Below are 11,798 nucleotides of genomic sequence, written 5' to 3'. Positions count from 1 at the left end.
TGGCAGGATGAGGGCCTCAATTCTCACCAGGGCAGCCCCAAAAAAAGTATTTGCATTCCCAGTATAATGCACTTTGAATAAAGGTTTCCAGGGAGTGCCATTCGCTGAAGCAGATTCAAATGCATTATAATAAAACACAGCTACCGATGGCACAAATGTCAGTAATGAGTTTGGTGTAACAAGTGACCTATCGTGTCAGCCAATATTAGCACCAAACATTGGTGTCATATTTGTACTGCCACTGCCTTTGTCACTTAATACAAACTGAAACTTGCACTATATTTATATTTAAATCTTAAATCTCAGACTATACTGATATTGCACTATTCCTTCCCTCTCTTCAACTGTTATTGTATATTTTTTGTAAAATTGTAAATGATATTGTATTGTTATACTGTATACTTAACAGTATTTTTTATATTTCTTACTGTCTTTTCTGTTTTTATTCTTTATATGTTAAGTGAGTGTTGTACTTTGAGAGCAAAGATTAACCGGAGTCAAATTCCTTGTTTGTTTACGCAAACATGGCCAATAAAGCTGATTCTGAAAGGATATAAAACAACAACATAAAAGTGTAATTTGTGTGAGCTCCCTGAGTACCAAAAGGCACCTCGGTTTAGGCAAATTAGCCTCTTTCATAACCTGTTATAAAGACGATATGAAAGCGTCTCTTCAGAACTGAAGCTGCACTGTGCAATACCACAACTGCATATGTTAGACACTAAAGCTGTGAGCTACAGTATATGACTGAATTATAACACTCACCGAGTATTGCCCAAACAATAGTCCAAAATTGGTACTTTTTTTCCATTCAAATATTGATGTTAGATCAAATAAGTAAGCAAGATTAAAAGTGTGACAAGACACTCTGCTACCTAAAATGTGCAGTACTCCAATACAAAGTCCTAGTTAGACCATTTTATTTTAGCAAAGACACTATCTTTGTTAAATAAAATAGTTTTTTGTTTATCTTTCTCAAAGCCAGGTATTACCAATGTCCATCCAGTGTATTGGCCTTTAAAAACCCCTACAGTATAATAAAAACCTACTCTCTGTGGCATACCACAGGCTTTCACACCCTTTCACATGCTGCTCATTTCTGGAGACTACAAAGGCCAAACATGGACAAAAATGAGCCCTAAAGAACCTTCTTGACTGGAACTTGCTGACGTGTGTAGTTTAGCCAGCTGAACCACACAACTGTTGAAGCTGAAGCCCTAATAAGTGAGTGACAAAACCATTCATTGTCATAAAACTGGGCCGTCTATGCAGTAGAATGGTGCAAATATTGTTTTTGAAATTGGTGCTGCATAGGGCTGGGCGTTATGGAGAAAATCAGATATCACGATATTATTGACCAAATACCTCGATGTCGATATTGCGATGATATTGTAGGGTTGACTTTTGCTGCTTTCACAAAATATTTTCAGAATTAGATTTTAGATAAATAATCTTCAATAACATAAATATAATAACTATGTGTTTAAAGGCAAATAATAGAGCAGCTAGAACAGTCTGGTAAGTTCAATAAAATGACATCACTTGAGCCTGAAAACCAGGAAAAGACTACACTTACCATATCACGATATTACGATATCCAAAATCTAAGATGTCTTGTCTCATATCGCGATATACTGTAATATCAATATTTTGCCCAGACCTAGTGCTGCATGACCAGAGAAAACAGAGAATATTTACTCCCTTTCGCTCAAAAGGTACTAGAATGTGCTGCGCTGCACTGGACCAATTAATGCTTGTTACTTGTATTCAACCAAACCAAAATATGATTCTGAAAACATTTTAGGAGCCAAGTAGGCAATAGAGGTACTGGACCTTGGTTCATATTTGATCAGCACTGTTTAGTTTTACAGTTTAGTCTAAATTCAGTCTGAGTTTGAGAAAGAGAGAGAGTGGCATCTCTCTCTCTCTCTCTCTCTCTTTTTTTTCTCTATATCCCATCTACTTTTTGTGTCCATATGTGGAAGGACAGTCTGTATAGTTCAAACAGCAGTTAGTAGGGAGATCTGGGCACTGGTAGATGGAGGGAAGTTTAGCATAGTTCATTTACACATACTTCCAATATTATTATGACAGGAAGTTGGTTGAATATCGGAAAAGTATCCCTTTAACCATTTCAAGTTCAAGTTCAAAGTGTATTGTCATATGCACAGTAAGGAAACATGTTTCACTGTACAATGAAATCCTTCCTTTGCTGTCCACAGAATGCCAAACAATGTAAAAAAACCTCCCAAGGATGATCACCACCTCACTCACTGACACCAGCCTTCAGACTCACAGTGAGTCAGCAGAACAGGGGGTTAGGGGTGTTAAAGACTCACGTGGCGAGGTCTATTGACATTTTCCTATTTTTAACGGCCTAACGTATATTATGAATGAGTATAATTGTGAATCCCGTATGTAATATTGACAAACCCACACAGCAGGGGGTAGCAGATTTATAATGTCATGTCTATCACCACGCAAGAGGAAGTCCCTGTTCTTCGAAGTCTTGCTGTGGATTAAAATGTCTGCTCAGTTTGGTCTTTGAGGGAAAACCTAGAAAAAGCGTCGTCTTAACAGTCACAACTAAGCTCTTCATGTTATAAAAATGGAGACCTGGTATACACCTCCACAGGAAGAGAGGAAAATGTAGCAGTTTTTAAGGTTTTATATAACCAAATACACGCATTAGCCTGGCGTATCGTTAGCTAGAATAATTGATGAGGAGATGTCACTCCTTCATGATCATACAAGCACTAGCTATGAAAAACTCGCCGATGTTCTGCATTTTTGTCTCTTCGCCAAAAACAACAACGGTTTAAATAGTCGTCAGACATATTTTACAATGTCCGAAAAACACTCGGTTATACAACAGACATTCCCACTTACAGGATTTCTTGCTTTGTGGCTGATTAAAACTCGCTCGGGGCGATGCAGGGCGTAGACTGCGGACATCGGTCGTTATCCAAACCGTAGCTTGTGTTTGACAACTACAACCAGGAAGCAGAGAGCAGCCTCGAGCGACGTCGCGCAGAGCCAATCAGAACGCAGCGCTCAGCTACGGTCGTCCAATAGCGTTCGAGAGGAGGCGGTGCCACGTTGTTGACGTAAGGAGATTGCACAACGCTGGTCTCCCCTCCATCCTCCTCCTTAAGGATAATAATAAAGAGGGTCAGAAGTGCCACCAGCTGTCGCTTTCTCTGTCTTTCAGCACAGGAGACATGGAAGAAAAAAAGAAAGCCTATAAGATATATCAGACTGACATGTTCTGTAGGCTAGTATTTCTTAAACCAAACATGTGTTTTAAAATGAAAATGATGCTCCTCAATCAACCACAGATTAAAAAACAGCTGTTAAGGATACTTCTTATGTTTAAATGTTTTGAATCTTACTCCCCAGCAATGTAAAGAGACAATTTATGTATGTAGCAACGCCAGGTTTGATAGTAGTCTAGTCGCAATACAATCACAATAAATATCCTTAAAAAAGATGCAAATTGCAAAAGAGTGCAAGCATTCTTTCCAAATTACATGAACCACTTTCTGTGCCCACTCCAGAGACACACACAGCACCCACCCGTCTGTGGCTCGTGCGTAAGGGTTTGGCAGAATGGTGCGCACCACGTAAACAAAAGCACATTGTCGGTGTGACTGCCAGGCAGTCTGCAAGCCAAGAGTGGGAGAAGTGGTCATTTCCTTTGCGCTCTCGACAGCGAGTGGACCTTTCTAGTCGCAGCTAAAGCTTTAATAGATCCGCACGCAACACTACAGCAGAGATGGGATTACGTGTCACTGTCCTCCTGCACTGCATGGAGGTCTGAGGTATTGCATATTCTACTTTTTCTCCATTCATTTATTAGGAAATCAATGATGCATGTCAGTGTAAAACTTGAAAGTGATGCTCTGATTTTTTCTGTTTTTTTCAGGCAAAGTAAAGCGGGCCATAATATCCTTTGGAAAATAAGAGAAATAAAGCCTTACGGTAATAAAGACTGTTGTTTGTGCTGTTCTGCATACTGCAACATATATTCAGGTCTTTTAGAATAGTCTTAAGGTCATAAGTATTCGGCCTTTCAACAAGTGGATATTTCTGCCTAACGTGCGCGCAATGTGTTACAATTGGACCGTTTTTTCTTTTTTTACAAAGAAAACATTCTTAAATATTGTTTAATATCAGCTCCAAGCGCAAAACCTTGCTTCGACCTGACTGCATTATATCCATGTTTGCAGGAGCCATGCCGTGTGTGCAGACCCAGTGCGGCTCCTCTCCACAAGGAGCCAGCCCGGCCTCTCAGAGCGCCGGTGGAGAGCGCAGCTGCGACTTCCTCACCCCGGAGTTTGTCAAGTATAGCATGGACCTCACTAACAGTGAAATCTCAACTGCAACATCGGCTCCAAGTTTCGGCTCCATGGGTGACACTTATGGCGCCGGGTACGACGTGAAGCCCCCGTGTCTCTTCCAAATGCCGGTGCAGGGAGAGCTTCCGTGCGTCAAGGTGGAGGATGCGCACGGGTGTCCGCGGTATCAGCCTAATCAGCATCACCCGCACCAGTCCGACGAGCTGCTCTCCTCCCCGGGCTCCATTTATTATTACCGGCCTCCGTCGCCGCACACCCCCATCACATCCAACTTTCAAACTCCACCGGGACACATATGGGAGGACTCTGGCTCTCTGTACAGTTTTCGACAGGACTATTTGGCGGCAGCGCACAGGAAAAACACACTATCCAGATTCTCGCTGTTTTCCCTAAAACACGCGCAACACGGCGGTCAGAGCTTGTCCACCTGCCAAATGAAATTTGACGGATCTCTCCATGTGTCCATGAACCTGGACGCAGCCGGGGCGCACCAGCCGCTGGATAGCCCCGGGGTTTTGGGCTCCACTGCCCACGGAAAGCAGCCCGTAGTGGGATTTCCTCACCTGCCCCAGTTCGCCCACGGCCACCACTTTATGGACTACCAGACTTCTTGTGCCTCCAGCCGAGGACCGCTGAGCGCGGAGGGACTGTGCGCCGTCTGCGGGGATAACGCAGCCTGCCAGCACTACGGAGTGCGCACCTGCGAGGGCTGCAAGGGTTTCTTCAAGGTTTGTTCTCAATGCAACTTTATTTTAAAGCTGCATGAAAACTACGATTTCAACCTGGATATTCGCAGGCAGCAGATGGGCAAACACGATTAGGGAATTTTTAGTATTCTAAAATCATGAAACATGCCACATGCAAATGCTGTCATGAAAAATTTTAAATACCAGATTTGTCAAAATGGATATATTCAACCCTATAACTTCAGGTAATTGGACATAATGTAAAAAAAAAAAAAAAACACTGGGACCCCTGACTGGCCTCTTTAATTGCACATTACGCTTCAGATGCACGTTCTGATCTCTTGACACACGCGTTTTAGGGGCAAATGTCCTGTATGAAAATGGCCACCAACGTGCCATGAATAAAAAACCTTTCCCTTCTTCTCGCTGAAGGAGATTCCCCGGGGCAATTCTCCAAATTATGAATGGCCACGACCCTGTATTTACCCAGACTGCCCTGTCCGCCTTCTGAATGCCTTATAATGCCTCAGATGGCCCACAGGAGCAAGAGTGCTGCTGTTAATGTTCAAAGGACCATTTAGGGCTTTTTACTTTAGTCTTAACAAAAATGAGTTGAGGAGCTACAAAAAAAGGTGCTTTATGTTAAAAAAAGTTTCTTTCAAAAAAAGGTTCCACATGCCACCAGTTTAGATTATCTCTCTAGGCGTAGACAGCCCCCTTTGGTGCCATGTAGTGAACCTTTTGAGAACAGTAAGATATTGGTTCTGCAGAGACCAAGATCGTGCTTTAATGCTTTTTCCTGACGTGCCAAAGTGCAGCATGTGCAATTTAGCTTGTCTTACATTTGGAGAGGTTTTCAGAACAGAACATTTAAGATATAACACTACAACATCTTAGGTCTGTTTGAGTCAGTAACCCTTCATATGAGGCTTAGCCAAAGAACCTTAAAAAGCAGATTTTTTATTATATTAAACAGACAAAATGAGTGTATGGTAATGAGGTTTAAAACTTAATTCAAACTGATGTTACTCAAAGTAAGATTAATGCATAACCCCAGCCTTTGTGCAGGTATCACATTTTTAAACTTTGTTTTTTGCAAAATAACTAAATCTTCTTCTTTGTCCATGCAGCGCACAGTACAAAAAAATGCCAAGTACGTGTGTTTGGCAGCCAAAAGCTGCCCTGTGGACAAACGCAGGAGGAACCGATGCCAATATTGTCGCTTCCAGAAGTGCCTTGCAGTGGGAATGGTCAAAGAAGGTAAACCAATAAACCTTGAAACCACGTTTCATGTCTGACATTCGGGTCAGATGCAGAACAGTCAAAGAAAAGTGTGTCCCGTTTCTCTTCACGCTCTGCAGTGGTGAGGACAGACGGTCTGAAAGGTCGACGGGGGCGCCTGCCGTCCAAACCTAAATCTCTCCCGGACTCATCTTCACCCGTCAGCACCCTCCTGAGCACCCTCATCAGGGCGCACGTGGAATCGAACCCTTCACCTTCTCGCCTTGACTTTCTTAAAGTAAGCAGTAAGGGTGTGACAATACACGTACATCGATCTGCATCGATATATCGATCCAATCCTCAATGATCTAATATTATCGATACATATCGTCATCTTTAAGATGCGCCTTTATTGAAATTCCCACTTTATAGTTATTCTTTTTATTAATAAGAGTAGTTTGTTTTTAATGTAAATGTCTGGAAGATCTTACATCATAATATAGTTGCTTTTTGTAAATAAATATAAATGTAACTGATTGTTTTTTTGATTGGGCTTATGTATCGTAACGTATCGGTCGCAGACCCTTGAATGGAATAGAATCAAAATCGTATCGTGGTAGACTTTGTGATATCAGCAAATGTTGTATTGTTGTCCAAAGAATTTATATAAAATCATATCGTGATAAAACGTGTGATTTACACTCCTAGTAAGCAGTGTGGGCGTCATTTCATTGCTTTACCAATGAGTGAGGGTGCAGTGCCCTTATACACAAAAGAAGGGCATTATAGAGCTGTAATCAAAGGCATCTTCCATCTTTTCTACTTCATCCCACCGGTGACCTTTCACTAGTTTAAGGAGAGTCCAGGAAGCCCCCCGGGAGATGACGCTCAGCATGTGCGGCAGTTCTATGACCTCCTGACCAGATCGATGGAGGTGATTCGAGGCTGGGCGCAGAAGATCCCGGGCTTTACCTCCCTGCCCAAACACGACCAAGACCTCCTCTTCTACTCTGCTTTCCTGGAGCTCTTTGTTTTACGGTTGTCGTACAGGTAAAGAACGCACAAAGGGACTCATCTTTTGACATGGTATTTCCTTTTTCTCAGCAAATTTGGACCCCAAGTTAGCAGTCCGTCCACAGCATGTAAATATGTTTGCTTATGGATCTGCCAATAAACCCAACAAAACTCGGGAATGGATTTGTTTTCCAGCACTTTTGGCACTAATGAAAGATGAGTTAACAGCTGGAGAGGCCCCAGAAGGACATGGGAATTTGTGGAAGGAGGATTTGTCACTGTCATTATGGGGCCTTAAATTTGAGCACAAGCTGTCGTACTGTTTCAGATCCAACCCGGAGGACGGGAAGCTGATCTTCTGCGACGGGTCGGTGTGGCACCGGCTCCAGTGCCTGCGTGGCTTTGGGGAGTGGATTGACAGCATCGTTGAATTCTCCGCTAATCTGCAGAGGATGAACCTGGATGTGTCCACCTTCTCCTGCATATGCACTCTCGCCTTGGTCACCGGTGAGAGGCTTAAAAACACTTTGGTTTGCCCACCTATGCACATTAATAGTCCTTTGAAATGAATTATTAACTAAATGGACCCGGTAACAAAATTAGTAATAAATCTTTCTTGGCTGTAAACCACATGTAATGTTCAGGGGCCAGACATCAAGTAGGACACACAGAACTGACTGCTGTATTGGTTGCTAAAAGTAATGAATACATCATTGAAAAAGCTAAATTGAATGGATAAATGGTTTAAATTGATTGATAAAACTTTACTGGATGAATGTGAAATTACATACTGCTATTTTCCTACCACTTTTGGTTAATTATGTTTCATTATGATCTAATATGTTTGCTTGAAATGTGATTTACGGACCAGCAGAGCGGCATGGACTGAAGGAGCCGAAGAAAGTGGAGGAGCTGCAGAACAACATTGTCAAGTGCTTGAAGGACGCCGATGGCCTCTCGGACTGTTGGTCCAACCATTTGTCCAGACTTTTGGAAAAACTGCGTGAACTTCGCACTCTGTGCATCCAAGGCCTGCAGAGGATTTTCTATTTGAAGCTGGAGGATTTGGTGCCGCCGCCTGCAATAATAGATAAGTTATTCCTCGACACGTTGCCATTTTAGAGACATTAGAGAATACACATGGGGACGTTTTTTTCTCTTTCGATTTAATCCAAACAGTTATTGCTGGCAGTTTGACATCTGTGCACCGTAGAAAAAGACATTTTAAAATCTGATATTGAGTTGTTAAATCACATTCTCCTAGAAACAAGTGACCATGAGAATGAAAACTAATTTATTTAAAGAATTGTGACCACTTTTTGCATTGATGGGGAGTAATAATATCAAGTGATCTGCTTTGTTAAATTTAAATTATGCGAGGATCTAAAGGACCAATTTCATAATGGTCTGCAGGAAAGGAAAAATTAATTTATAGTCCGTAATTTGAATTTATCTTATTTTTGCAGCATGATTTTATCTGCCTGTCAGGCCAAAATGATTGACTGTAAGTGAATTATATGTTCAACCCATTTTACATTCTTATAAAGAGGCAGTTTTTGATACAAGACAAGTGTTTCCCATCATGTTTAGGTTTTTCATAACATATATTAGTCTTATAGTGATTAATATAATAATATCATTCGTAGACTCTATCATGGTCTGTAGTGTTCTCAGAGTAAACTGTCAGTGTTCATGTTTTAATAAATTAATTACCATTACTGCTGCAAGGCTGTTTTTTTCATAATGTTATTCCTCACAAATATCAATAAGGTCTTTACTTTTTTAACATTTATTTCCTGACATAATGTTAATAATATTAATTATAAATAATAAATAAATTATTTTTATATAATAATCTTTTACAGTCAAATGAAATATTTCAGGTAACTTTGCATGCAGGTTGTGGTTTATAAGCATGACCTTTTTAAAAATGATGCATCTGCTGCAGCCATGTGTTTTACAAATGGTTAAATGGTCTTTACAGGTATACATCCTTATATTAAATCACCTTTCTATGATATATTATATTGAGGTATATAGTATATTGAGGTATATAGTATATTCAGGATAATAATAATCCATGTGATTCTACTCTGCAAAGTTCATAGGCGGTCTGTAAACTGGTATCAAGAATTGTTCAGGTCATGTAAAGTCATATTGTAGTATCTAAGATACCTAACCCAATGCACGGATTAACTACACAACAGGAGTAGTTATATACACAACATGTTATATAAATTACATAACCTTTATTTAATCAGGTAAGTCCCACTGAGTTTAAGATCTGATTTTCAAGAGAGACCTGAATAGAGAAGATAATACAAGATGGTAAAAAACTGAAATATATACAGTATTTATACAAATCATGTTGTAAAGAGACACATTTTGCAAATGAAATGCTGCAAATGTCATTTAAAGTTTTTACATGTTGCGGTTTTCTTAATTTCATACAGTTAAAATGTATTCAATATGGATTTAGTACTGTGAGGTATTCAGCTAATATAGAGCATTTTTTAACCATTAAAAGACATGAAAAAGGCAAAGTGGGGAGGGTAATTAACAAACTCTGCTATAAGAAAAACCCTAATCTACATAGTTGCATGTGTGCATGCATATGTGTGTGTGTGTGTGTGTGTGTGTGTGTGTGTTCAAAGGTCAAGGCAACCCTTAATGTCTTACAGAGAGGTTTTTACAGATTTCATTCATCACTTTGCAAGACATGAGGAAAGGAGTTAAAAGTGAGTGAGTGTGTGTGTGTGTGTGTGTGTGTGTGTGTGTGTGTGTGTGTGTGTGTGTGTGTGTGTGTGTGTGTGTGTGTGTGTGTGTGTGTTTTATGGCTGCTGGCTGCCTGACATTTCTGCAGCCCTTTGGTTACATCTGGCATTAAAGAAGTCAGTTTCTGCTGCCGTAACTAAAGATAAAGGCCCCTGAATTCAGAGCTTGCACCAAGAACAGTCAACAACAGGGGGAATATGTGAACCTACAGCTGCTGACCACAGTGGCAAATAAAGTCTAAAACCGCCCGTTGCTCATCTTTATGCGAGTATGGTTTAAATTAAAAAAGACACAACCAAATACTTAAAACAGAAGCCAAAACATATCAGTCAAATATGTGTTAAATCATAATCAGATCACCTGGGAGAATTTAAATCACTTTGAATCATCCCAACTGATTTGTACTCAGCCTCATCCTTGTCTGCAACAATGTGACATCTTTTATCTGGCAGAAAGAATTGATTTTATGGTTTAAAAAAAAGCTCTCTCTATATATATAGCTCTCTCTCTCTCTCTCTCTCTCTCTCGATCTCTCTCTATATATAATATATATATATATATATATAAATAGGTTTTAACAGGCCTGCAGATCAATAGTGGAGGCTGTTCAATGCTGCAGCGTGGCGGGCCGAGATAGAAATGAATCGATGGCAGTATCGGAGAAACGTCCAATTTATTCTGATGATGGCGGAGATTGACAGGTGGAGAGAGTATAATACAACATCAGATATTTCACAGCAGAAATACAATATTATAGGTATGGATATTGGAAGACTCCAATAAGTGTGGTAAGGTCACTACTGAGTACTACTGTGTGGTACGGAGTAGAGAGAAATAACCAGGGGTGGAAAGAAACTGTACGTTTAATCAAGTGCTGTGCTTAAGTACAATTTTGAGGTACCTGTACTTTACTTGAGTACTTCAATTTACCAGCTGCAACATTAAAGTGATGAACACATTAATGTATCATAATTATAATCCTATAATATATACACATTATTTTGAAATAGGCCAATCTGCATAGTGAATACTTTCACTTTTTGTACTTTATTAAGTATATTTTGATGCTAATGTTTTTGTACTTTTTACTTTATTTTGAATGCAGGGATTTTACTTAACGTAACAAAGTATGTATACACTTCTTGCACCACATTTCCTGTTTCAAAGCCACAAAGCCAGCTCCAAACAGAAATGCTTTTCCCAGTTTGGTGTGGAAGAACTTAACTGAGCTGCACAGAGCTCGGACCTCAACCCCATCCGACTCCTTTGGGATGAACTGTGAGCCAGACCTGATCACCCAGCGTCAGTGCTGGACCTCACTGGTGCTCTTGAGGCTGAATGGGAGCAAATCTCTGCAGCCAGGTTCCAAACATTATGCGGAAAGCCTGAAACGGGAAGAGAGGGGAGGCTGTTAGATCAGCGGGAAATAGGTGTTCAATAATCACGGGTGGGTGTAAAGCTCGTGTCCACATAGTTTTTGGCCTTGTATGTTAAATCATATTGTGCTACATGCAAAAATGTTGGCTCGTATTAACTTGCATACAAAAAGGACACTATTATTGATCACAGGCACCAATAAGAAGTCCCTCAAGAATCAACAACTTTTCCCAGAAACAGGTCGTTTTTGGGGGGATCGTGAAGACTCGGGGCCCCTCCGGCTGGTTGTGGCGGTGTTCAGGAGAGCACGGCTTTTTTAAAGGCTCTGACTGCCAACTTTGATCTCTGCATCCATCCAGCTTCAATA

General features: G+C 40.5%; 1 protein-coding gene across 2 annotated transcripts; it reads left to right on the top strand.

Annotated features, from left to right (window-relative positions):
* Nucleotides 1-3,569: 3,569 nt before the first annotated feature.
* On the top strand, nucleotides 3,570-8,997 carry LOC120554400 (nuclear receptor subfamily 4 group A member 2-like). Of its 2 annotated transcripts, none has more exons than XM_039793293.1 (8): nucleotides 3,570-3,821; nucleotides 3,926-3,981; nucleotides 4,230-5,086; nucleotides 6,175-6,304; nucleotides 6,406-6,563; nucleotides 7,116-7,315; nucleotides 7,608-7,786; nucleotides 8,151-8,997. In XM_039793293.1, the coding sequence occupies exons 3-8, from the start codon at nucleotides 4,235-4,237 to the stop codon at nucleotides 8,399-8,401; spliced, it is 1,770 nt and encodes a 589-aa protein (XP_039649227.1). In that variant the 5' UTR covers nucleotides 3,570-3,821; nucleotides 3,926-3,981; nucleotides 4,230-4,234; the 3' UTR covers nucleotides 8,402-8,997. The 2 variants fall into 2 exon arrangements, with proteins under 2 accessions (XP_039649227.1, XP_039649228.1); XM_039793294.1 differs by having other exon boundaries at nucleotides 3,571-3,821; nucleotides 8,154-8,997.
* The last annotated feature ends 2,801 nt before the right edge of the window (nucleotides 8,998-11,798 follow it).

The sequence above is a fragment of the Perca fluviatilis genome, chromosome 24 (assembly GCF_010015445.1).
Source record: "Perca fluviatilis chromosome 24, GENO_Pfluv_1.0, whole genome shotgun sequence".
NCBI classification, from domain to species: Eukaryota; Metazoa; Chordata; class Actinopteri; order Perciformes; family Percidae; genus Perca; species Perca fluviatilis.
The sequence above is the reverse complement of the archived record's forward strand: the minus strand, read 5'-3'. Positions and strand labels throughout refer to the sequence as shown.

Coding starts and splice junctions, on each gene's coding strand:
- LOC120554400 (XM_039793293.1), top strand. CDS start 4,235: ATGCCGTGTGTGCAGACCCAGTGCGGCTCCTCTCCACAAGGAGCCAGC. Junction 6,305..6,405: donor AGTGGGAATGGTCAAAGAAG/GTAAACCAATAA, acceptor CACGCTCTGCAG/TGGTGAGGACAGACGGTCTG. Junction 7,316..7,607: donor GTTTTACGGTTGTCGTACAG/GTAAAGAACGCA, acceptor GTACTGTTTCAG/ATCCAACCCGGAGGACGGGA.